This window comes from Triticum aestivum, chromosome 2D (assembly GCF_018294505.1).
Source record: "Triticum aestivum cultivar Chinese Spring chromosome 2D, IWGSC CS RefSeq v2.1, whole genome shotgun sequence".
Classification (NCBI taxonomy): Eukaryota; Viridiplantae; Streptophyta; class Magnoliopsida; order Poales; family Poaceae; genus Triticum; species Triticum aestivum.
In genome coordinates this window covers 590,275,532-590,300,612 of record NC_057799.1, presented here as the reverse complement: position 1 = coordinate 590,300,612, position 25,081 = coordinate 590,275,532, and the positions used below count along the sequence as shown (strand labels likewise).

General features: G+C 45.0%; 1 protein-coding gene across 1 annotated transcript in view; it reads left to right on the top strand.

Annotated features, from left to right (window-relative positions):
- The window catches only part of LOC123055997 (uncharacterized), a 51,399-nt gene extending 37,794 nt beyond the window's left edge, over positions 1 to 13,605 (top strand). Inside the window, exon 2 of the mRNA XM_044479776.1 lies at positions 12,305 to 13,605. Within this exon, the coding sequence (XP_044335711.1) occupies positions 12,305 to 13,605 (1,301 nt within the window). The remainder of the gene's footprint in view (positions 1 to 12,304) is intronic.
- Positions 13,606 to 25,081: the final 11,476 nt, after the last annotated feature.

The window sequence follows — 25,081 nt, the reverse complement described above, 5'->3', positions numbered from 1 at the left end:
TTGCATAATCTCATAGTTATAGGAACATGTATAAGTCATGAAGAAAGCAATAGCAGTAAACTAAAATGATCAAGTGCTAATCTAACGGCATGGGTCAAGTCAATCACATCATTCTCCTAATGATGTGATCCCCTTTATCAAATGACAACTCTGGTCTACGGCTAGGAAACTTAACCATCTTTGATCAACGAGCTAGTCAAGTGGAGGCATACTAGTAACACTCTGTTTTGTCTATGTATTCACACATGTATTATGTTTCCGGTTAATACAATTCTAGCATGAATAATAAACATTTATCATGAAATAAGGAAATAAATAATAACTTTATTATTGCCTCTAGGGCATATTTCCTTCAGTCTCCCACTTGCACTAGAGTCAATAATCTAGTTCACATCGCCATGTGATTTAACACCAATAGTTCACATCATCATGTGATTAACACCCATAGTTCACATCGTCATGTGAACAATACCCAAAGGGTTTACTAGAGTCAATAATCTAGTTCACATCGCTATGTGATTAATTAAGGTGTGATCATGTTTTGCTTGTGAGAGAAGTTTAGTCAACGGGTCTGCCAAATTCAGATCCGTATGTATTTTGCAAATTTCTATGTCTACAATGCTCTGCACGGAGCTACTTTAGCTAATTACTCCCACTTTCAATATGTATCCAGATTGAGACTTAGAGTCATCTGGATCAGTGTCAAAACTTGCATCGACATAACCCTTTACGACGAACCTTTTTTCACCTCCATAATCGAGAAAATATCCTTATTCCACTAAGGATAATTTTGACCGCTGTTCAGTGATCTACTCCTAGATCACTATTGTACTCCCTTGCCAAACTCAGTGTAAGGTATACAATAGATCTGGTACACAACATGGCATACTTTATAGAACCTATGGCTGAGGCATAGGGAATGACTTTCATTCTCTTTCTATCTTCTGCCGTAGTCGGGCTTTGAGTCTTACTCAACTTCACACCTTGGAACACAGGCAAGAACTCTTTCTTTGACTATTCCATTTTGAACTACTTCAAAAAAAATTCAAGGTATGTATTATTAAAAAAACTAATCAAGCATCTTGATCTATCTCTATAGATCTTGATGCTCAATATGTAAGTAGCTTCACCGAGCTCTTTCTTTGAAAAAACTCCTTTCAAATACTCCTTTATGCTTTCCCCGAAAATATACATTATTTCCGATCAACAATATATGTCATTCACATATACTTATCAGAAATGCTGTAGTGCTCCCACTCACTTTCTTGTAAATAGAGGCTTCACCGCAAGTCTGTATAAAACTATATGCTTTGATCAACTCATCAAAGCGTATATTCCAACTCCGAGATGCTTGCACCAGTCCATAGATGGATCGCTGGAGTTTGCACATTTTGTTAGCACCTTTAGGATCGACAAAACCTTCTGGTTGCATCATATACAACTCTTCTTTAAGAAATCCATTAAGGAATGTAGTTTTGACATCCATTTGCCAGATTTCATAAAATGTGGCAATTTGCTAACATGATTCGGACAGACTTAAGCATCGCTACGAGTGAGAAAATCTCATCGTAGTCAACACATTCAACTTTGTCAAAACCATTTTCGACAAGTCTAGCTTTGTAGATAGTAACACTACTATCGGCGTCCATCTTCCTCTTGAAGATCCATTTATTCTCAATAGCTCACCGATCATCGGGCAAGTCAATCAAAGTCCACACTTTGTTCTCATACATAGATCCCATCTCAGATTTCATGGCCTCAAACCATTTCGCGGAATCTGGGCTCATCATCGCTTCCTCATAGTTCGTAGGTTCGTCATGGTCAAGTAACATGACCTCCAGACCAGGATTACCATATCACTCTGGTGCGGATCTCACTCTGGTTGACCTACGAGGTTTGGTAGTAACTTGATCTGAAGTTACATGATCATCATCATTAGCTTCCTCACTAATTGGTGTAGGAGTCACAGGAACAGATTTCTGTGATGAACTACTTTCCAATAAGGGAGCAGTTACAGTTACCTCATCAAGTTCTACTTTCCTCCCACTCACTTCTTTCGAGAAAAACTCCTTCTCTAGAAAGGATCCATTCTTAGCAACGAATGCCTTGCCTTCAGATCTGTGATAGAAGGTGTACCCAACTGTCTCCTTTGGGTATCCTATGAAGACACATTTCTTCGATTTGGGTTTGAGCTTATCAGGATGAAACTTTTCACATAAGCATCGCAACCCCAAACTTTAAGAAACGATAACTCTGGTTTCTTGCCAAACCACAGTTCATATGGTGACGTCTCAACGGATTTAGATGGTGCCCTATTTAACGTGAATGCAGCTGTCTCTAATGCATAACCCCAAAACGATAGTGGTAAATTGGTAAGAGACATCATAGATTGCACCATATCTAATAAAGTACGGTTACGATGTTCGGACACACCATTACGCTGTGGTGTTCCAGGTGGCGTGAGTTGCGAAACTATTCCGCATTGTTTCCAATGAAGACCAAACTCGTAACTCAAATATTCTCCTCCACGATCAGATCATAGAAACTTTTATTTTCTTGTTACGATGATTTTCCACTTCACTCTGAAATTATATGAACTTTTCGAATCTTTCAGACTTATGTTTCATCAAGTAGATATACCCATATCTGCTCAAATCATCTGTGAAGGTCAGAAAATAACGATACCCGCCACGAGCCTCAACACTCATCGGATCGCATACATCAGTATGTATTATTTCCAATAAGTCAGTTGCTCGCTCCATTGTTCCGGAGAACGGAGTCTTAGTCATCTCACCCATAAGGCATGGTTCACAAGCATCAAGTGATTCCCAAATCCCATCAGCATGGAGTTTCTTCATGCGCTTTACACCAATATGACCTAAACGGTAGTGCCACAAATAAGTTGCACTATCATTATTAACTTTGCATCTTTTGGCTTCAATATTATGAATATGTGTATTACTACTATCGAGATCCAACAAACCCTTTTCATTGGGTGTATGACCATAGAAGGTTTTATTCATGTAAACATAACATATTCTCTAACTTAAATGAATAACCATATTGCAATGAACATGATCAAATCATATTCATGCTCAACACAAACACCAAATAACACTTATTTAGGTTCAACACTAATCCCGAACGTATAGGGAGTGTGCGATGATGATCATATCAATCCTGGAACCACTTCCAACACACATCGTCACTTCACCCTTAACTAGTCTCTGTTCATTCTGCAACTCCCGTTTCGAGTTACTAATCTTAGCAACTGAACTAGTATCAAATATTGAGGGGTTGCTATAAACACTAGTAAAGTACACATCAATAACATGTATATCAAATATAGCTTTGTTCACTTTGCCATCCTTCTTATCCGCCAAATACTTGGGGCAGTTCCGCTTCCAGTGGCCAGTCCCTTTGCAGTAGAAGCACATAGTCTTAGGCTTAGGTCCAGACTTGGGTTTCTTCTCTTGAGCAGCAACTTGTTTGCCGTTCTTCTTGAAGTTCCCCTTCTTCCCTTTGCCCTTTTCTTGAAACTAGTGGTCTTTTCAACCATCAACACTTGATGCTTTTCTAGATTTCTACCTTCGTCGATTTCAGCATCACGAAGAGCTTGGGAATCGTTTCCGTTATCCCTTGCATATTATAGTTCATCACGAAGTTCTAGTAACTTGGTGATAGTGACCAGAGAACTCTGTCAATTACTATCTTATATGGAAGATTAACTCCCACTTGATTCAAGTGATTGTAGTACTCAGACATTCTGAGCACATGCTCACTAGCTGATACTCCTCCATCTTGTAGCCAAAGTGCTTGTCAAAGGTCTCATACCTTTCGACATGGGCATGAGTCTGAAATAATAATTTCAACTCTTGGAACATCTCATATGCTCCGTGGCGTTTCAAAAACGCCTTTGAAGCTCCGATTCTAAGCCGTAAAGCATGGTGCACTAAACTATCAAGTAGTCATCATATTGAGCTTGCCAAACGTTCATAACGTCTGCATTTGCTCCTGCAATTGGTCTGTCACCTAGCAGTGCATCAAGGACATAATTCTTCTATGCAGCAATGAGGATAATCCTCAGATCACGGATCCAATCCACATCATTGCTACCAACATCTTTCAACTTTTTTCATTGGGAACATATCAAAAATAAACCATGTCCGATCATCTAAGTGATCACGTGATCCATATCAACTAAACCATGTCCGATCATCACGTGAGATGGAGTAGTTTTCAATGGTGAACATCGCTATGTTGATCATATCTTCTATATGATTCACGCTCGACCTTTCGGTCTCCAGTGTTCTAAGGCCATATCTGCATATGCTAGGCTCGTCAAGTTTAACCCGAGTATTCTGCGAGTGCAAAACTGGCTTGCACCCGTTGTATGTGAACGTAGAGCTTATCACACCCGATCATCACGTGGTGTCTCGGCACGAAGAACTTTCGCAACGGTGCATACTCGGGGAGAACACTTGTACCTTGAAATTTAGTGAGAGATCATCTTATAATGCTACTATCAATCAATGCAGAATAAGATGCATAAAGGATAAACATCACATGCAATCAATATAAGTGATATGATATGGCCATCATCATCTTGTGCCTTTGATCTCCATCTCCAAAGCACCGTCATGATCACCATTGTCACCGGCGCGACACCTTGATCTCCATCGTAGCATCGTTGTCGTCTTGCCAACTATTGCTTCTACGACTATTGCTACCGCTTAGTGATAAAGTAAAGCAATTACAGGGCGATTGCATTGCATACAATAAAGCGACAACCATATGGCCCCTGCCAATTGCCGATAACTCCGTTACAAAACATGATCATCTCAAAAATATAGCATCATGTCTTGACCATATCACATCACAACATGCCCTGCAAAAACAAGTTAGACGTCCTCTACTTTGTTGTTGCAAGTTTTACGTGGCTGCTACGGGCTGAGCAAGAACCGTTCTTACCTACGCATCAAAACCACAACGATAGTTCGTCAAGTTAGTGTTGTTTTAACCTTCTCAAGGACCGGGCGTAGCCACACTGGTTCAACTAAAGTTGAAGAAACTGACACCCGCCAGCCACCTGTGTGCAAAGCACGTTGGTAGAACCAGTCTCGCGTAAGCGTACGCGTAATGTCGGTCCGGGCCGCTTCATCCAACAATACCGCCGAACCAAAGTATGACATGCTGGTAAGCAGTATGACTTGTATCGCCCACAACTCACTTGTGTTCTACTCGTGCATATAACATCTACGCATAAACCTGACTCTGATGCCACTGTTGGGGAACGTAGTAATTTCAAAAAAATTCCTACGCACACGCAAGATCATGGTGATGCATAGCAATGAGAGGGGAAAGTGTTGTCCACGTACCCTCGTAGACCGAAAGCGGAAGCGTTATGACAACGCGGTTGATGTAGTCGTACGTCTTCACGATCCGACCGATCCAAGTACCGAACGCACGGCACCACCGAGTTCAGCACACGTTCAGCTCGATGACGTCCCGCGAGCTTCGATCCAGCAAAGCTTCGCCGGAGAGTTTCGTCAGCACGACGGGACATGACGGTGATGATGATGCTACCGACGCAGGGCTTCGCCTAAGCACCGCTACGATATGACCGAGGTGGATTATGGTGGAGGGGGGCACCGCACACGGCTAAAAGATCAATGATCAATTGTTGTGTCTATGGGGTGCCCCCTGGCCACGTATATAAAGGATGGAGGGAGGAGGAGGACGGCCCTCATAGGGCGCGCCCAAGTGTGGAGTCCTACTAGGACTCCCTAGTCCTAGTAGGATTCCACCTCCCACATGGAATAGGAAAAAGGGAAGGGAGAAGGAGAAGGAAGGAAGGCCCCCCCCCTCCCTAGTCCAATTCAGACCAGTCCATGGGGAGGGGTGCGGCCACCCTTTGAGGCCTTTCTCTCCTTTCCCGTATGGCCCATTAAGACCCAATACGAATTCTCGTAACTCTCCGGTACTCCGAAAAATAACCGAATCACTCGGAACCTTTCCGATGTCCGAATATAGTCGTCCAATATATCGATCTTTACGTCTCGACCATTTCGAGACTCCTCATCATGTCCCCGATCTCATCCAGGACTCCGAACTACCATCGGTACATCAAAACACATAAACTCATAATACAAATCGTCACCGAACGTTAAGCGTGCGGACCCTACGGGTTCGAGAACTATGTAGACATGACCGAGACACATCTCCGGTCAATAACCAATAACGGAACCTGGATGCTCATATTGGCTCCTACATATTCTACGAAGATCTTTATCGGTCAAACCGCATAACAACATACGTTGTTCCCTTTGTCATCGGTATGTTACTTGCCCGAGATTCGATCGTCGGTATCTCAATACCTAGCTCAATCTCGTTACCGGCAAGTCTCTTTACTCGTTCCGTAATGCATCATCCCACAACTAACTCATTAGTCACATTGCTTGCAAGGCTTATAGTGATGTGCACTACCGAGAGGGCCCAGAGATACCTCTCCGACAATCGGAGTGACAAATCCTAATCTCGATCTATGCCAACTCAACAAGTACCATCGGAGACACCTGTAGAGCACCTTTATAATCACCCAGTTACATTGTGACGTTTGGTAGCACACAGAGTGTTCCTCCGGTAATCGGGAGTTGCATAATCTCGTAGTTATAGGAACATGTATAAGTCATGAAGAAAGCAATAGCAGTAAACTAAAACGATCAAGTGCTAAGCTAACGGAATGGGTCAAGTCGCTCACATCATTCTCCTAATGATGTGATCCCGTTTATCAAAGGCTCCTGCCAGTTGCCGATAACTTTAACAAAACATGGTCATCTCGTACAACAATTTATATCTCATCACGTCTTGACCATATCACATCACAACATGCACTGCAAAAACAAGTTAGACATCCTCTGCTTTGTTGTTGCAAGTTTGACGTGGCTGCTACGGGCTGAGCAAGAACCGTTCTTACCTACGCATCAAAACCACAACGGTTTTTCGTCAAGTATGTGTTGTTTTAACCTTCAACAAGGACCGGGCGTAGCCACACTCGATTCAACTAAAGTTGGAGAAACTGACACCCGCCTGCCACCTGTGTGCGAAGCACGTCGGTAGAACCAGTCTCGCGTAAGCGTAGCGTAATGTCGGTCCGGGCCGCTTCATCCAACAATACCGTTGAATCAAAGTATGACATGCTGGTAAGCAGTATGACTATTATCGCCCACAACTCACTTGTGTTCTACTCGTGCATATAACATCTACACATAAACTTGGCTCGGATGCCACTGTTGGGGAACGTAGTAATTTCAAAAAAAATCCTACGCACACACAAGATCATGGTGATGCATAGCAACAAGAGGGGAGAGTATTGTCCAAGTACCCTCGTAGACCGTAAGCAGAAGCGTTATGACAACGCGGTTGATGTAGTCATACGTCTTCACTATGGACCGATCCTAGCACCGAAGGTACGGCACCTCCTTGATCTGCACACGTTCGGCTCGGGGATGTCCCATGAACTCACGATCCAGTAGAGTGTCGGGGAAGAGCTTCGTCAGCACGACGGCGTGATGATGGTGATGATGAAGCTACCGGCGCAGGGCTTCGCCTAAGCACTACGACGATATGACCGAGGTGGATTATGGTGGAGTGGGGCACCGCACACGGCTAAAAGATCAATGATCAACTTGTGTATCTATGGGGTGCCCCCTCCCCCGTAAATAAAGGAGTGGAGGAGGGGGAGGGGGCCGGCCTCCTAGGCGCACCCCAAGGGGAGTCCTAAGATTAATAGACAAATTCCTCACGTCCACCAGTTTATTTCATAATTTTTGGAGAAGCATAAGTATGGTTGCTGTTCAGATCATTACAGACTGTTCTGCTTCTGACAAATTCTGTTTTCATTGCATAGTTTGCATGTTTTCTAGTTTCTATGGCTTATATTTCTCAATATAAATTGTAGAAATGATATGGTACAGTAGGCATTGTGTGAGAACAATTATGAACCTTGTCTTTGACAGTACCAAAGTGAATGGTTTACTCTTTATCATACTAATCTATCTCACGAAGTTCCGTTAAGTTTTGTGTGATTGAAGTTTTCAAGCTTTGGGTGAGATATCGATGTGAGGAGAATAAGGAGTGCAAAGACCCTAAGATTGGGCATGCCCAAGGCACCCAAAGGTAATATTCAAGGAAGACTCAAGCGCCTAAGCTTGGGGATGCCCCGGAAGGCATCCCCTCTTTCGTCTTCAAAACTATCGGTATACCTTACTCGGAGCTATATTTTTATTCGTTACATGATATGTGTTTTGCTTGGAGCGTATTTTCAATTTTTCTTGCTGTTTGAATAAAATCATTGGATCTGAAATCTTGAATGAAAGAGAATCCTGCCATGGCTAGTTAATTATTTGACTACTCAGTGTTCTTCACTTATATCTTTTGGAGTAGCTTGTCATTTACTCATGCGCTTCACGTATATCCTATGAGTAAATGGTTGAATGAATTGAATATCATAAATCTGAATTTATATACGTTTCATATGCTTATAACATGGGGAGTAATGACTTCACACATAATAAGTATAGGTAGTAAACTTATTGAAAGGTAGCAAACGCAGAATTGGTCACTTGAACAATTCATGAAAGAATATTGAAGGAAGAGAGATTTCACATATAAATATACTATCTTGGACATGTTTTGTAATTGTGAGCACTCATTAAAATATGACATGCTAAAAAGTTGATGTTGGACAAGGAAGACAACTTAATGGGTTATGTTTTCCTATATCCGCAACGTTATATTGTCTTGGATCATCCAACATGTTGAGCTTGCCTTTCCCTCTCATGCTAGCCAAATTCTTTGCACCAAGTAGAGATACTACTTATGCTTCCAAACATTCCTTAACCCAGTTTTTCCATGAGAGTCCACCATACCTACCTATGGATTGAGTAAGATCCTTCAAGTAAGTTGTCATCGGTGCATGCAATAAAAAATTTCTCCTTCAATATGTATGATCTATTAGTGCGAAGAAAATAAGCTTTATACGAACTTGTGATAGGGAAGAAATAAAAGCGACGGACTGCATAATAAAGGTCTTTATCACAAGCGGCAATATAAAGTGACGTTCTTTTGAATTAAGATTTTGTGCATCCAACCATAAAAGCGCATAACAACCTCTGCTTCCCTCTGCGAAGGGCCTATCTTTTACTTTTTTCTTCTACCCTTATACAAGAGTCATGGTGATCATCACCTTTCCTTTTTACACTTTTTCCTTTGGCAAGCACTTTGTGTTGGAGCGATCCGGATATATATATCCACTTGGATGTAGGTTTTCATAAATTATTATTGTTGACATTACCCTTGAGGTAAAAGGTTGGGAGGCGAAACTATAAGCCCCTATCTTTCTCTGTGTCCGATTAAAACTTTGAACCCATAAATATCACATGAGTGTTAGCAATTGTGAAATATTAAATGATAGTTGAGTATATGGAGTTTGCTGAATCAAAGCTCTTACATAAACCCTTCCCGAAAATAAGATGAATTGCAATTGTTTGATGACTAAGAGCTCGGTTTGTTAGTTTTCAAGAAAGTTTATGATCTATACTTTAACATGTGAATACCTTGTTACTTGAACACGAGAAGTTTCATGAGTTGAGCTACTGTTATGATATATAATGATGCTAGAAAAAGTGATTGGAACTATCATTGATCAAACTTATGCACTTGCTAGCATTCACACTTCATAAATTATTTCTTTTATCATTTACCTACTCGAGGACGAGCAGGAATTAAGCTTGGGGATGCTGATACGTCTCCAGCGTATCTATAATTTATGAAGTATTCATGCCATGTTTACAATAGTTTTATATGATTTTGGTATGATTTGATTAGAACTAACCCGGACTGACGCTGTTTTCAGCAGAACTACCGTGGTGTTGTTTTTGTGCAGAAATAAAAGTTCTCGGAATGCGATGAAAATCAACGGAGAATTTTTCTGGAAAAAATAAAAAATACTGGAACGAAGAGTTACCGGAGGGGAGGCCCGTGGGCCCCACGAGGGTGGAGGGCGTGCCCACCCCCCTAGCGCGCCCCTGTGCCTCGTGGACTTCCCGTGGGGCCCCCTGACTTGTTCTCAACGCCAATCTCTCCTATAAATACCCAAACCTCCAGAAAATAACCTAGATCAGAAGTTCCGCCGTCGCAAGCCTCTGTAGCCACGAGAAATCAATCTAGGCCCTCTCTGGCACCCTGCCGGAGGGGGCCATCATCACCGAAGGCCATGGAGGAGGATCCCAGAGGGGCCATCATCGCCGTGAAGGCCAAGATCCAGAGGGAGAACCTATCCCCATCCAGGGGGAGGCCATGGAGGAGGAAGCACAAGGGGGAGAACCTCTCCTCCTCTCTCTCGGTGGCGCCGGAGTGCCATCGGGAGGGGAATCATCGCCGCGGTGATCATCTTCATCAGCATCACCATCCTCATCTCTTTTACGCGGTCCACTCTCCCGCACCCCGCTGTAATCCCTACTTGAACATGGTGCTTTATGCCACATATTATGATCCAATGATGTGTTGCCATCCTATGATGTTTTGAGTAGATATCCTTTATCTTTGGGTTGATTGATAATCTAGATTGGTATGAGTTGTATGTTTTATTTTGGTGCTGTCCTATTGTTCCCTCCGTGTCGGGCAAGCGTGAGGGATTCCCGCTGTGGGGTGTTGCAATACGTTCATGATTCGCTTATAGTGGGTTGCTTGAGTGACAGAAGCATAAACCCGAGTAAGGGGGTTGTTGCGTATGGGATAAAGGGGACTTGATATGTTAATGCTATGATTGGGTTTTACCTTAATGATCTTTAGTAGTTGCGGATGCTTGCTAGAGTTCCAATCATAAGTGCATATGATCCAAAAAGAGAAAGTATGTTAGCTTATGCCTCTCCCTCATATGAAATTGCAATGACGACTACCGGTCTTGTTAACGATTGCCTAGGATAATTCCGCACACCGACCCATCATTATTCCACACGCGCTATTTATAATATTTAGTAATATATTCTAACTTTATGATAACAACACCTACTTTTATATTTTAGCTCTTCGATACCATGCAAAGTTATCCTCTTCATACCCACAACGTAGTTTTATTTCTCGTTTCTAGTTGGAAGCAAACGTTCGGTGTACGTAGAGTCGTATCAGTGGCAGGTAGGACTTGAGAGAATATTGATCTTACCTTTAGCTCCTTGTGGGTTTGACACTCCATACTTATCACTTCCACCTTTGGGAATTGCTTCCCTGCACTTGGGGATTATCACCCCCTAGATGGGAGGAGAGTTCCCCTTCTGGTCCATGGCCTCCATGGCGAGGGGCGGGAGCCCCTCCGAGATTGGATCTCCCTCTCTGTTCTCTTCTGTTTCGCGCTCTCCAGATCTGGCCGAAAACCGTTTCTTATATTTCCGGAGACCCGTAACTCCGATTGTGCAACACGATTTTTTCCGGATATAAGCTTCCTTGCGCCCGAAGTAGAGCTCCAACCGACGTACGAGGTGAGCACAACCCACCACCACGAGTCAGGCTCCTCTGGCGCGCCCTGGTGTCTTGTGGGCTGTGTGGGCCTCCATTTGCGGTGATTCCAACTCCCAAAAATCACATATATTCTAAAATAATTTTCCGTAAAATTTTATTGCATTTGGACTTCGTTTGATATGGATTTTCTGCTATACAAAAAACATGCAAAAAATAGGAACTGACACTGGGCACTGGATCAATAGGTTAGTCCAATAAATCATATAAAAAGGTGCCAAAAATATGTGAAAGTTGTATAATATTGGCATGGAACAATAAAAAATTATAGATACGACGGAGACGTATCAGCGGGCTCGTAGGAGATGAGTGCGGGGGAAGGGGGGTCGGGCAGGGGAGGAGGTGCGGGGGGTTCTCAGGCACGAGGAAGACGACGACCAAGTCCAGCACAAACCATTTTGACGGGACTGTGATTCAACGGTCCTGGATAATCTGTGCAGGGGCAGATCTAACGGCTCGCGTGGTGACCGGGCGAATCTCGTGCCAGTCGGCACAGAGTGTTGCCCAAAAAAAAATGCTTATTTGGAACTCCAGTCACAAAATATGTGATTTTCCTTAGAAAAGAAACAAATACTTCGTATGTGATTTTGTGCAATTAACTCGTGTTTTCATCGAATGTTTCAAAAAAAAACTCATGTTTTCATCGATGTTCCACTATGCAATTAACTCTCGTTTCTCCCCCTAAAAGGAAAAACTCTCGTTTCCCGAACGCAATTCGCGTGAGCGTCAGCCAATCGTCATGACACCCCTGACGAATCGAAAGCGCCGCCCCTCGGCCGCGGCCGCGCGCAGCGACAGCGGCAGCAAGCGCCGCGACGCTCGGCCATCCCCGCTGCCACCCCGGAATCCGAGTCCCCCTACGCGTCTTCCTCGTGGGCGTCCCTTGCCGAGGACCTACTCGACCTGATCGGGTGGCGGGTGCTGACCGGCGACCTGCTCGACTACGTCCGCCTCCGCGCCGCCTGCCGCCAGTGGCGCTCATCCACCGTCTCCCCGGGCGGCCGCAGCCTCCACGACCCGCGCTTCTACCCGCGCCGGTGGATGCTGCTGCCCGAGGGCCACGGCCTCCACCCCGGCCACACCAGGCTACACGGGTACATCCGGTTCATCAACCTGTCCACCGGCGCCATCGTCCGGTCAAATCTCCCGATCTTCAGCGACCACTGCGTCCTCGACTCCGTCGACGGGATCCTGGTGCTGCAGAGGGACCACGACACCGCCGTGCGCCTTCTCCACCCCTTCACCGGCGACATCGCGGACCTCCCGCCGCTCGCGTCCCTCAGGACGATGCTGACACCCGGACAGCAGCAGATATTGGACTGGTCGTTTTTCAGGACCATATGCGCGACCTCCTTCACTGTGAGCGCAGATGGGGTCGTCACCGCCATGATTGCTCTCTTCTATTTAGGGCGGGTAGCCTGTGCCACCTCCATGGACCAGCAATGGAGGCTCTCGACATGGAGCGTATCAAAAAACTGGAGGCCAATGTCGTTCCAGGGCAAGATATACACGTTGCACTGTGACACATTGGACAGTGAGCTTCAGATTTCCCAGATTGACCTGCCGGGGCTCGGGGAGAAGGAGGATTTTGGTGATCTGTTGTGTTATCTACCGGAACCAAAGTTGATCGCCACATTTCCGGCAGGCAGACTTCACATGCCTCACCACCTCGGAGAATGCGACTCGGAGATCATATTGATCGGGCGTGAAGAATGTAGGCTCTCTTTTCACATTGGGGTTTACAGAGTAGCTGACATTTTGGCAGACAAGATTACACCAGTAACAAGCATCGGAGGAAATGATTTGTTTGTTGAAGACAGGGTTCTGAGTGTGAGCAGTAGAGTGCACCCTACCATTGTGGCTGACGCCATTGTACTTCTCCATCAGAAGGAAGTATATCTTGGGCAATACCACCTTGCTAGTAGGACATGGTTGCCAACAGCAGATGGGGGTCTCAAAGGTGCTTCTGTACCCAGTCCTTGTAGCCTCATTTACCATATTTTCACATGTTGCTATCGTATTCTTTGGTGAGTTGTTATCCCCCTTTTTTAATTACTTAATTGCAGCCTTTTGTGGTACTTGGTGAACTAATTGTTTTAACACATAATATATGCTTGTAGGAACAAAGGACAAATTCTTTTTCAGGGGACGCTTCAACCTATTTGGAGGGTGAAGAGAAAGTGGCGACTTGGGGTGAGTATGACCATTTGCCTCTTCCTATTTTTGCTAATGATCCATTACTCGACCTTTTTATAGCCATAGCTAGCGAATTAATTTGGTGATATAGAAGAAACACTGGTTTAAATTAACCTCATATCAGTAGGGAAACTTTATCTTATGACCTTTGATTAGATTTGAGATATGCAATACCATTCGGGATTGCACAAACATTTCTCGATTGGGATGCGCAAGTCTTTATATGCTGCTACATTCTTGTTTGTATATACAACTAGTGAAATAACAGTCTGTTGATACTAGCTACAACTAGAGTCATTGGAAATATAGGCTTTTGCAAACACCATTTGTGATGTGGATTGTGCAATCAACTTTTGTTTAGGCACTGAATTAGCATGAAGGTTCTTCTAAAAGTTCTTTTTACAAGAAATCAGGAGAGGCTCCGACTGCATTGTATTAAATTCAATAGGGGTAAAATACTTACTATGTGAAGAGGACTTTCAAACCTACATATCTGAAATAAAACCCGATTTTTTGAACTGGTCTAAAAGAAGCTGAGATCTACTTTGAAATTGAAGTCGGGAAGTACCGATAAGGACCATGTTGTTGAATAACTTGCTGATTCTCTGCTTTCAAATGCAACAGTGTTGAGCAAGCGTGAAAACCTTGAAGAAGAAGGGCTGCTGAAAGGTTTGTTTCCCTGATGTATCATCTATGTCGTGCAAAGGTGTAGCTGCCAAACAGATGTTGCTGAAGCCTGAAGGTACACCTAGAAAACAAGCGCCATGACATCTCCTCTGTTAGGCAAACCAAGCATTCAAAGGAAATGCTAATGTTGAAACGTCTTCGTTGAATCATGTTTCGGGCGTTCAGTCTATCAGATACAAGCAATCAAGAAATTTTCCTTTGGTTTTCATCGTACGCTTCAACACAGCGAGCTTCGCTGGCGGCACTGGGCGGACCCATGCCCCCACCCAATTTCCGTTTTATTAGCTTTGAAGCCCATTTTTTACTAAATGGGCCCCCAGCTGACAAAGCAAGTGTGCCCCCACTCTCACTTCGGCCCCCATTGAAATTTTGGGCTGGGTTCGCCCCTGGGCGGCAGGAGGGTGCTGCGAGAGTAGCAGCGGGCTACACGCGGGTAGTCGTCTCCCTTGTTTCTTCCATCGAGTGCAGGGAGGAGAGGACGGCCTAGACACGCGAAAGAGGACAGGAGCGTTGACCCCGTGTGAGGTATTTACCCCAAACCATCACATTTGGTGTTAGGGTAACAACTTAGTACTCCTTTCGATCGGTACAAACTTCTTCTAAAACAGCGATAATTAATATGGATCGAAAGGAGTATCATATTTCAGGTAGGGCGTGAGGAATCACCAACATTACGCCTAACGACTAACGAAGAGCACTGATTGTGTGATAAGCTTGCAAAAATAGCGAAACTGGCAAGTTGGATCTACCTGTCAGGTTAAGGTGGCGTGCTTGTGTGGATAATATGCTGAGTTGGACGAGCATCCCACCTATCAATGATTATGTTTTTCTTTCACTTTTCCATTTTATTTCTTCCTCCTTTTCTCATCTCCTTCCTCTTCTTCCATCTCATTTTCTCCTTTTCATCCACCGCTGCCACTTCTTGCATGTTCTTGCAAGCCACCGCCCAATCCAGCGAGGGAACCGTCGCGGTGTGTCCCCACAGCTGCCTTCGATCTCCGGATCCCGTCGGCCGTCTCCTTCTTCTCTTCCTCGAAAATCGGATCCCCGCCTCCATCCGTCGAATCCCGTTTCTAAGCAGCCATTCGTTGTGCCGTTCTTCCTCGGCAGCCCACCAAGCCCCCTTAACCCCTCGCCACTCTACCTCACTCGTCATGATTGTAGTCGTCACTAGGTGGTCTACGGATCTGAATGAAATTTTTTTTTATGTCCGGTATTTGTTGTACTACCATGATTGATGACTAGCAAACATGCTCATGCATCGCAATGGGAGAAAATTACATGTGACATGTCATAGGAGTGGGGATCCACCGCGTCCGGCCATAGACTAGTTTTACCGTAGCCTGATATAGTTTAGTTAAAATATGTCCGAAATGTAAATGTTTTTGACCGATTCGAATGAAAATCATTCGGTTTGCATGTAATTGTGTGGTTTGTTTAAACTTGTTTTGAAATGTATGCTGATAGCTTTCGATGGCCGGCTCCCGTGGACGGATGCGGTGTCTGGTTTACGGGTCAACACTAGAGATGCTCTAATTCCTTTGTTACCTAGGATAAATAGGTCATATCTCATCTGAGATTAGTTGATTCTTAAGGCTGCTTGATGATTCTCTTACTATGGATGTATATAAATCGATGGAACAGGATGCAAGAAAGCAATGTGAGACTATTTAATTTGTTAAACAAAGCTAATTTACAACACTCTTTTTTCGAGGCAGCTACTTTACAAGGGACCTCCTATATGCCACTCTTTGCGGCAAGTAGTCGCACAGGGGGCAGTCTAGTTGGGCCGGCCCATGGCGGTGCGAGGGTAAAAATGATTTGCGGTAAGTGGGGTTCGAACCTGTGACGACGCGCTGCAGTGTGCTCGATCGAAGCCACTACGACCACACTTTCCGCCAGATAAGCATCGCGAAACTAAAAGAACCATCGAATAATCAAACTTAAATCCCGTTGAAAAGAATCACGAACAAATTTTGAAATTTTCTGAAACCATGAACTCATCTTGAAATTTGGGCACTTTTTCCAGAAAGATGAACATTTTTTAATTTTGAACAAAATCTGAAAATGGGAACAAATTTTTAACAGGTTTTTTTAGAGCACCAACACTTTAAAAAAATTAAGAACAATTTTGAAATTCCCGAGAAAACTCAAAATTGCAAAAAAAAATACGTGAACAAACTGTTGAAAACCGGACATTTTTCTAAAACTTTGTACATTTTTTACAAAACGCGAACAATTTTTTGAACTTAAGCTGGCTTGGCTGGCTGTGGCCTTTGGAAAGCCCCACCCAGGAGCAAATTATAAACTGTGCGTACCAGGTCTAGTTCGGCCCAGCAATCGAATTGTTTTTTTCTGGACGCACTTATGCATGTATGTGGGTTCATTATAACAAAAATTAGGGGTATTATATAAAAGTGCATGACAGATCAAGTTTTTTTAATGACTTTTTCTTTAAATAAAAAATATTCTTTTTTTATAGAAGGCCAAAAGTTGGACGCGGACGACCACGGCGGGTTCCTCTGCTTCCGGCTGAACTCGCCGCCTGGCACGGCGAGACCCCTCCCCTACATCGGCACCAGAGCGCGCCCATGGAGCTCCGGAGTGCCCTGTCGGAACTCGATGCTCCTCCTTCAAGTACGTGCATATCACTCTCCGCGTCCCAGTTCCTCTGTTTTATTCCACACGCCACCTCCTCCTGCGCGAGTCCATCTACACGCATCAGGCGCCGAGTCTCCGCTGTGCCACGCCGCCGAGATCCGCCGTCTTCGATGCGGAGGAGGAAACACCGCTCCACCTCTGGGCGCATCGCCGGCCACCTGCCGTGATGTCGTGCAAGTCCAACTCTGGGAAAGCACGCAGGGAATCACGATCTTCAAGACGACGCCCTCAGGAGGGGAAGCGACGTATCACTGCCATCGTTTGGTCCTGCACCGCAAGTCCTGGGCTTTCACCCGAAGAAAGTGACCCGAGAGCGGAGGAGGTCGGAGAACTCCACAACGGCCCCCAGGAGGAGAGCGACATCCGCAGACACCGCGCCGTCGGCTTTCGTCCGAAGCAACCCTACCTCCGCACCCTCACGCTGCCGGACGAGGATGGGGGAACCCCAGCGCCGCCAGCATGCGAACCCACTGGCCCAAGCACCTCTTGCGCGGCGGCGCCGCCATCACCACGCACGACCACCAACCTCACCACCGGCCGAAGCTAACGGGCCAGATCGGCCGAGCCTGCCACGGCCAGATCTGAAACCTCGGGACGCCGTCGCGTCGAAGCAGCCACGAGCAGCCGGCAGCCCATCACCTGCGACAGGACGAGGACGCCGCGCCGGGCAGCCGCCACGCCGGCCGGACACGCCGAGGATGAGACTCCCACCACCACGGGCTCACGCCGATAACCTAGGCCGCCGAGCGCGCGGAGATCCCCGCCGCCACCGTCCTCCGGTGCGGACTTCGCCCGGCGGACTCATCCGGCGGCGGCGGGAGGGGGGACGTGCTGTAGAGGGGAGTGGCGGCGGCGTACCTAGGGTTCCCCCGAGCAGCCCTGGGGACGACGCGGGGGTCGGGACGGACCAGGTCTTTCTACTCCTTCTACTCCTCTATTTAACTACCAAAACATGTGATCTACTCCCTCTCTTCATTTTTTATAAGACATTTTAGACACTTCAGGCAGTGCCCAATACAGTTCAAGGTCAGTTGTCTTATAAAAAAGAAGGGAGGGAGTATGTCATAAAATTTATATCTCTAGATTCATTATTGAATGAGCTTTCTAAATATTTTTGTGTGTGACATATAAGCACATGTTTCGCTAGTTAGATGGACGACCTAATTTCTGTGCCCAACTTGTATTCCCATCCGGAGGGAGTAGATGCGGTTATGTGCCCGAGCCCTGAGGGTTTCGATAAACTGTAGAATATTGGCTGTGGGGACAAAAGTTGCTCTTCTCTTTGGATAGTGGGCTATCCGATCGAGTTAGATTATGCAATGAACTGAGATAGATTCAGCTTGGAAATCTTGAAAAACACTGAAAGTACATCTGAGTTGGTGCTTTAAGAGATTTCCTAGCGTTCACATGCAAAACTTTAATGGCATGATGGATCTACAAAATTTGATATCAATGAGCCCAAATGCTCTGCGGAGAGGGGGCGGAGAGCTTCATCAGCTGAAACAAAGGCTCAACCCTGCGGAGAAGGTGACATTTGTCAAGATGCCCCAAAAACAAGACAAGACTTTGAGCTTGACAAACTTCCTGAGGTATGTTTGGGAATAACTCCATGGTTATTAACTTCTGGCGCTGGATGCATTTGGGCGCAGCACTCCGATGTATACCTCTTATTATTGATCAACAATCTTGTGCATGGTAAATTCGCTAACAACAATTAAATAAACTTAAGTACTATTTTATCTTCAATGCAGGTCTTGATGCAACACACATGTTTCAGTTAACACTATATATAGTTTTGTTGTTGATTCTAAGTGAGGTCAGTGTTAGTGCTAGCTATAACCTAACTGCTAAACTTGTCAACAATGCTACTGCAGGACATGCTACATCATATACATTCCCTCATGCCTATACAAGACGCTGGTCGTGCTGCATGTGTATCTAGACGATTTCTGCGTTCATGGAGATGCTACTCGAGTCTCAAACTCAACATACAAACACTTGGATTGACTGGCGATAAATCTGAAGGAAGTGAAATGTATTTCATCAACAAAGTTGACAAAATTCTTAATAACTATTCTGACAAGGGGATGAAGGTGAAGACACTAAAACTTGATCTTGGGCCTTGTAGCAGTGTGAGTGCCTCCTACCTAGACCGGTGGCTCAAAACTGCTGTCAAATCTGGGACCAAAGAACTACGCTTGTGGCTATCGCCTTCCATGAAGGAAAAGTACTGCTTCCCATGTTCGGTTTTATTTGATGAGGCGGCTACGAGTTCGATCGAGTCCCTCTATATCTCCAACTGCACTTGGCTGCTTTAGAAGATTGAAAAGTTTAGTTCTGTGCGGTGTTCGCATTACTGAGGAGGGACTACAACAGTTGCTCTCAAAATCTTTCAGCTTAGAACGGTTGGAGGTCGTTTCGTGCAATGAGATAATTTGCTTGAAGATACCTTGTACACTGCAGAAGCTCAAGCTCCTCAAGGTTGGAAGGTGTCGAAAAATTGAGGTGATAGAGATCAGTGCCCCAAATCTCTCCTCTTTTCACCATTATGGGTTCCCGCCAGAGATCTATATTGAAGATTCTGCCCAACTTACGGAAGTATATTTGTCATCTTTATATCCACCCGGAATTCTCGCTTACAGTCGTGCGAAGCTTCCATCTATCGCCAGCAATGTCGAGAGGCTTACCCTGGTGTTCTGCGGTGAGGTATGTTTTGGGTACATTTTGAGAAAATTATATTTAGAGGTATCAGTAGACTAGCGTGTAGTGGTTATATTGAATAACAGACTTTGTTCTTCAGAATGTCAACACGCCGATGCTTCATGAAAAGCTCCACCACCTCAAGAGTTTGGAGTTTGAATTTCACGGCTCAGGAGCCTGCTCCCCTCTATGATATCTTCTCTCTGGTTTCTTTTCTTGATGCTTCTCCTGCCTTGGAATCTTTGATCTTGCGTGTAAGTCACTATTCATGTCTTCTTGAGCTATATATACTATCTATGGAAAACCTGGGAGCATATCTTTCATCTTTTAACTATTGGTTATCAAAGAACAATGATATTGATGATGATGTAGAACAATGATAGTAATGCTGATGCTACATCATCATTTGCAGGTAGCACGAAACGCCATAGACATAGTAGATCATTGTGATGCTGGGGACGATGTATACCTAAAGGGGAAATCAGCATACCAGCATGACAGCCTCAAACGGGTGACGATCACGGGCTTCTGTTCAGCCAGGAGCCTGATTAGGCTTGTGATCAGCATCCTTGAGAGCGCTCCTTCACTCGAGCGCCTCACGCTGGATACGACACCCCGTGGCTGCGGTAGGAAGCTTGGCGATACTAGCATATGCACTGCCGCAAAATATAGGAGTAAATGCTGTTGGATAAGCGAGAGATCCCTCGAAGAGTCTAACAGAGCTGTTGAGGCTGCAGGTAGATACATCGCTGGGAGAGTTCCATCGGCTGTTGAATTTGAGGTCCTTGAGCCCTGTAGGCGATGCCATACTGGCAACCCGGTAGATGATGTGTTAAATAAAAGTTAGTTCACTTAACTCTCGAGTTTGGAGCTTGGCTCATTTGACCCCCAACTATGAATTGAAACCATACACGTGTGACCCTCGAAAGTTTCAAAACTAATGCGCATATGTGCAGTGGTTTTGAACGATTTGTAGGGTTCGATGTCCGCAGCATGCTTCCTTTCCTTGTCTTCTTTGCTGTCGAGGAAAAATATGGCCACCACCCCCGTTTGTACAGAGGGAGTATGTAATTTATGCAGAGGCAGCTGGTGCACGCTTCCTAATCAATGGGAGAACATGTTTTTACTTGTTAAGATAGCTGTGCCACTATTCTCTTGGTTCTAACTATACAACCGAATCTTCGTTTCGCATCAAGGCGCTGTCATATTTATACTAAGAAAGAAGGTAGATTTTACAGAGGTGACCTGATGGTTGTAGATCCCAAACAATCAAACATAGTTTTTTTTTAGGATCACAATCAAACATAGTTGTATAGTAATTGCACGGCCTGTTTGCGAGATGACCTGATGGCCACTTTTTCCTTGTTTGTGAAGAAAGCTGTTTATTGGTCAAGAAACATACTGTAGTCTTTACAATAAGTCAAGAGCTTGGCAATAAAGCCAGCTTCAAGATCTTCACTAAAGTCGCTACATATAGGATCAATTCGGTAGCTGATGGGAGGCCGGAATATCCTAGATGGGTCGTATCTTGCATGAAACTGTACATGAGTTGCATAGAAGGAAAATGATGTTGGAAATATGCCCTAGAGGCAATAATAAATGGTTATTATTATATTTCTGTGTTCATGATAATAGTCTTTTATTCATGCTATAATTGTATTTTCCGGAAATCGTAATACATGTGTGAATACATAGACCACAACCTGTCCCTAGTAAGCCTCTAGTTGACTAGCTCGTTGATCAACAGATAGTCATGGTTTCCTGACTATGGACATAGGATGTCATTGATAACGGGATCACATCATTAGGAGAATGATGTGATGGACAAGACCCAACTTAAGCATAGCATAAAAGATCGTGTAGTTTCGTTTGCTAGAGCTTTTCCAATGTCAAGTATCTTTTCCTTAGACCATGAGATCGTGCAACTCCCGGATACCGTAGGAGTGCTTTGGGTGTGCCAAACGTCACAACGTAACTGGGTGACTATAAAGGTGCATTACGGGTATCTCCGAAAGTGTCTGTTGGGTTGGCACGGATCGAGACTGGGATTTGTCACTCCGTGTAAACGGAGAGGTATCTCTGGGCCCACTCGGTAATGCATCATCATAATGAGCTCAATGTGACTAAGGCGTTAGTCACGGGATCATGCATTGCGGTACGAGTAAAGAGACTTGCCAGTAACGAGATTGAACAAGGTATTGGGATACCGACGATCGAATCTCGGGCAAGTAACATACCGATTGACAAAGGGAATTGCATACGGATTGATTGAATCCTCGACACCGTGGTTCACCCGATGATATCATCGTGGAACATGTGGGAGCCAACATGGGTATCCAGATCCCGCTGTTGGTTATTGACCGGAGAGGCGTCTCGGTCATGTCTGCATGTCTCCCGAACCCGTAGGGTCTACACACTTAAGGTCCGGTGACGCTAGGGTTGTAGAGATATATGTATGCGGAAACCCGAAAGTTGTTCGGAGTCCCGGATGAGATCCCGGACGTCACGAGAGGTTCCGGAATGGTCCGGAGGTGAAGAATTATATATAGGAAGTCCAGTTTTGGCCACCGGGAAAGTTTCGGGGGTTATCGGTATTGTACCGGGACCACCGGAAGGGTCCCGGGGGTCCACCGGGTGGGGCCACCTGTCCCGGAGGGCCCCGTGGGCTGAAAGTGGAGGGGAACCAGCCCCTAATGGGCTGGGGCGCCACTTTGGGCCTCCCCCCCATGCGCCTAGGGTTGGGAACCCTAGGGGGGGAGTTTCCCCTTGCCTTGGGGGGCAAGGCAACCCCTTCCCCCTTGGCCGCCGACCCCCTTGGAGATCCCATCTCCAAGGGCTGCGCACCCCCCCCTTGGGGGCCTATATAAAGGGGGGAGGGAGGGCAGCACACTACAGCCTTTGGCGCCTCCCTCCTCCCCTGCAACACCTCTCTCTCTCGCGCGCAGAAGCTCGGCGAAGGCCTGCCGGAGAGCCGCTACATCCACCACCACGCCGTCGTGCTGTTGGATCTCCATCAACCTCTCCTCCCCCCTTGCTGGATCAAGAAAGGAGGAGACGTCGTTGCACCGTACGTGTGTTGAACGCGGAGGTGCCGTCCGTTCGGCACTCGGTCATCGGTGATTTGGATCACGGCGAGTACGACTCCGTCATCCACGTTCATTGGAACGCTTCCGCTCGCGATCTACAAGGGTATGTAGATCCACTCCTTTCCCCTCGTTGCTAGTAGACTCCATAGATGCATCTTGGTGAGCGTAGGAAAATTTTAAATTATGCTACGATTCCCAACAAATGAATGGGGTGATCTTTAAAATAGACTTTGAGAAAGTCTATGATAAAATGAAATGACCTTTTTTGCTACAAACTCTTCGTATGAAAGGTTTCTTGCCCAAGTGGATATCTTGGGCTGAGACTTTTGTCTCTGGGAGGAAGTGTGGCTATAAAGGTAAACTACATCGGACCTTATATTCAAACGAAGAAGGGTCTTCGACAGGGTGATCCCCTATCCCCTATGCTCATCAACATCATAGCTGACATATAGGCCATTCTAATTGATAGAGCCAAAGCAGATGAGCAGATTAGTGTAGTAGTGCCACATATAGATGGAGGCCGGTCTATTCTACAGTATGCGGACGTAACATGAAGATATTACTCTGTGCATTCGAGCAACTATTAGGTCTTAAGATTAATTTCCATAAGAGTGAGTTATTCTGTTTTGGGGAGGTCCAGATATTTGGTTGTGCCTCCGGTAAATTTCCATTAACGTGTTTAGGTATTCCTGTTCATTATAGGAATGACAAATGCTGAATGAAAAAGGGTATTAGAACGGTTCGAGAAAGGATTTTGTAGTTGGAAAGGAAAACATATTTCTTCAGGAGGTTGCCTTACACCGATTAACTCGGTGCTTAGCAGCCTTTCCTTGTATATGATGTCCTTTTTCTCTATAACAAGGGGTGTGCTTAAAAAAATTGATTAGTTTCACTCTAGATTTTACTAGAGGAGTGATGATCAAAAGAAAAATGTATCGATTGGTTAAGCGGAGCATTTTGTGCTGCCATATAGAGCAAGGGGGGGGGGGGGTCTAGGAATTCATTATTTGGACATAGAGAATGTTGCCTTGCTTAGCAAGTGGTTGTTTAGCCTACTGACAATTGATGGAGTGTAGCAACAGTTGATAAGTACTTATGTAGTAAGCCCTTATTGGAAGTCCACTGAAGAGCTGGAGATTCGCACTTTTGGGCCAGCGTCATAAAAGTGAAGGGAGATTTTCTCCGCTTTGGTACTTTCACGATAAAGGATGGCACCCAAATCAGGTTTTGGGAGGAAAAGTGGTTGAGTACCGCTGCGGGAACAATGCCCAAATCTTTGCTACATTGTAAGGCACAAAAGACTATTGTGGCAGAGGTCATCCAAACTTCCCCCTCATATATTGGATGTAATAAGTTCTTATATTACGGGATGGAAGGAGTAGCATGAATAGTTAACTTTCTCTGACTTACTAATATTCTTCTCACACATGAGCAAGACGCTTTTCGCTGGAACTTAACCCCTCTCCAGGCCTCCCTCTTTTCTTTTGTCTTGTTTGTTTGGGCTTGTTGAGCCGTGCCCTCAGCAGAACCTTTTGTACTTCTTGTTGTGAGACTTGGGTGTGTGAGTTGTGAACTGGTCCTTGTATGTTGTTCTGTGGCGGTTTGCTTTATTTATAAAGCGGGGCGAAAGCTTTTTTCGGTAATGGGGGGTTCTCGGTGAAGTCTCATTATCTTGCTCTTGTGCATTGTGATGTTCCCGGTATCAACAAAGGCCTGTGGAAAATTAGGGTGCTGCTCAAAGTTAAGATATTCCTTTGATTCTACGACACGGAGTAGTTGTAACAAGGGATAACTTGGCTAAACAAAATTAGCAAGGCAATGAAAAACCTTTGGTTGATTGAATTTATCATTCAATCATCGTGGACATTACTGAATCTTACAAGTTTTGGCAAAGCATACATTATTACATCTTTTTCAATATGGTCAAGTTATGTTTGTACAGCTGGCCTAGTTAGTGGTTGGTTATTTACACCTAAACTATGCTGAGGGATCAGGACGTTAGAATGTGTTTATGCGAAGGTTATCTGAGCAAGACACGATAAAGGAAGATGCAAAATGTGGCCAAGTCTACCAGCGAGTGCAGAGATGTGTTGTTAGGTGTCTGCTTGTGAGCATACTTATCACACTACTTGTGACACCACCAAAAATATCTGACTTCTCCAAGACTGCTCCAGGGA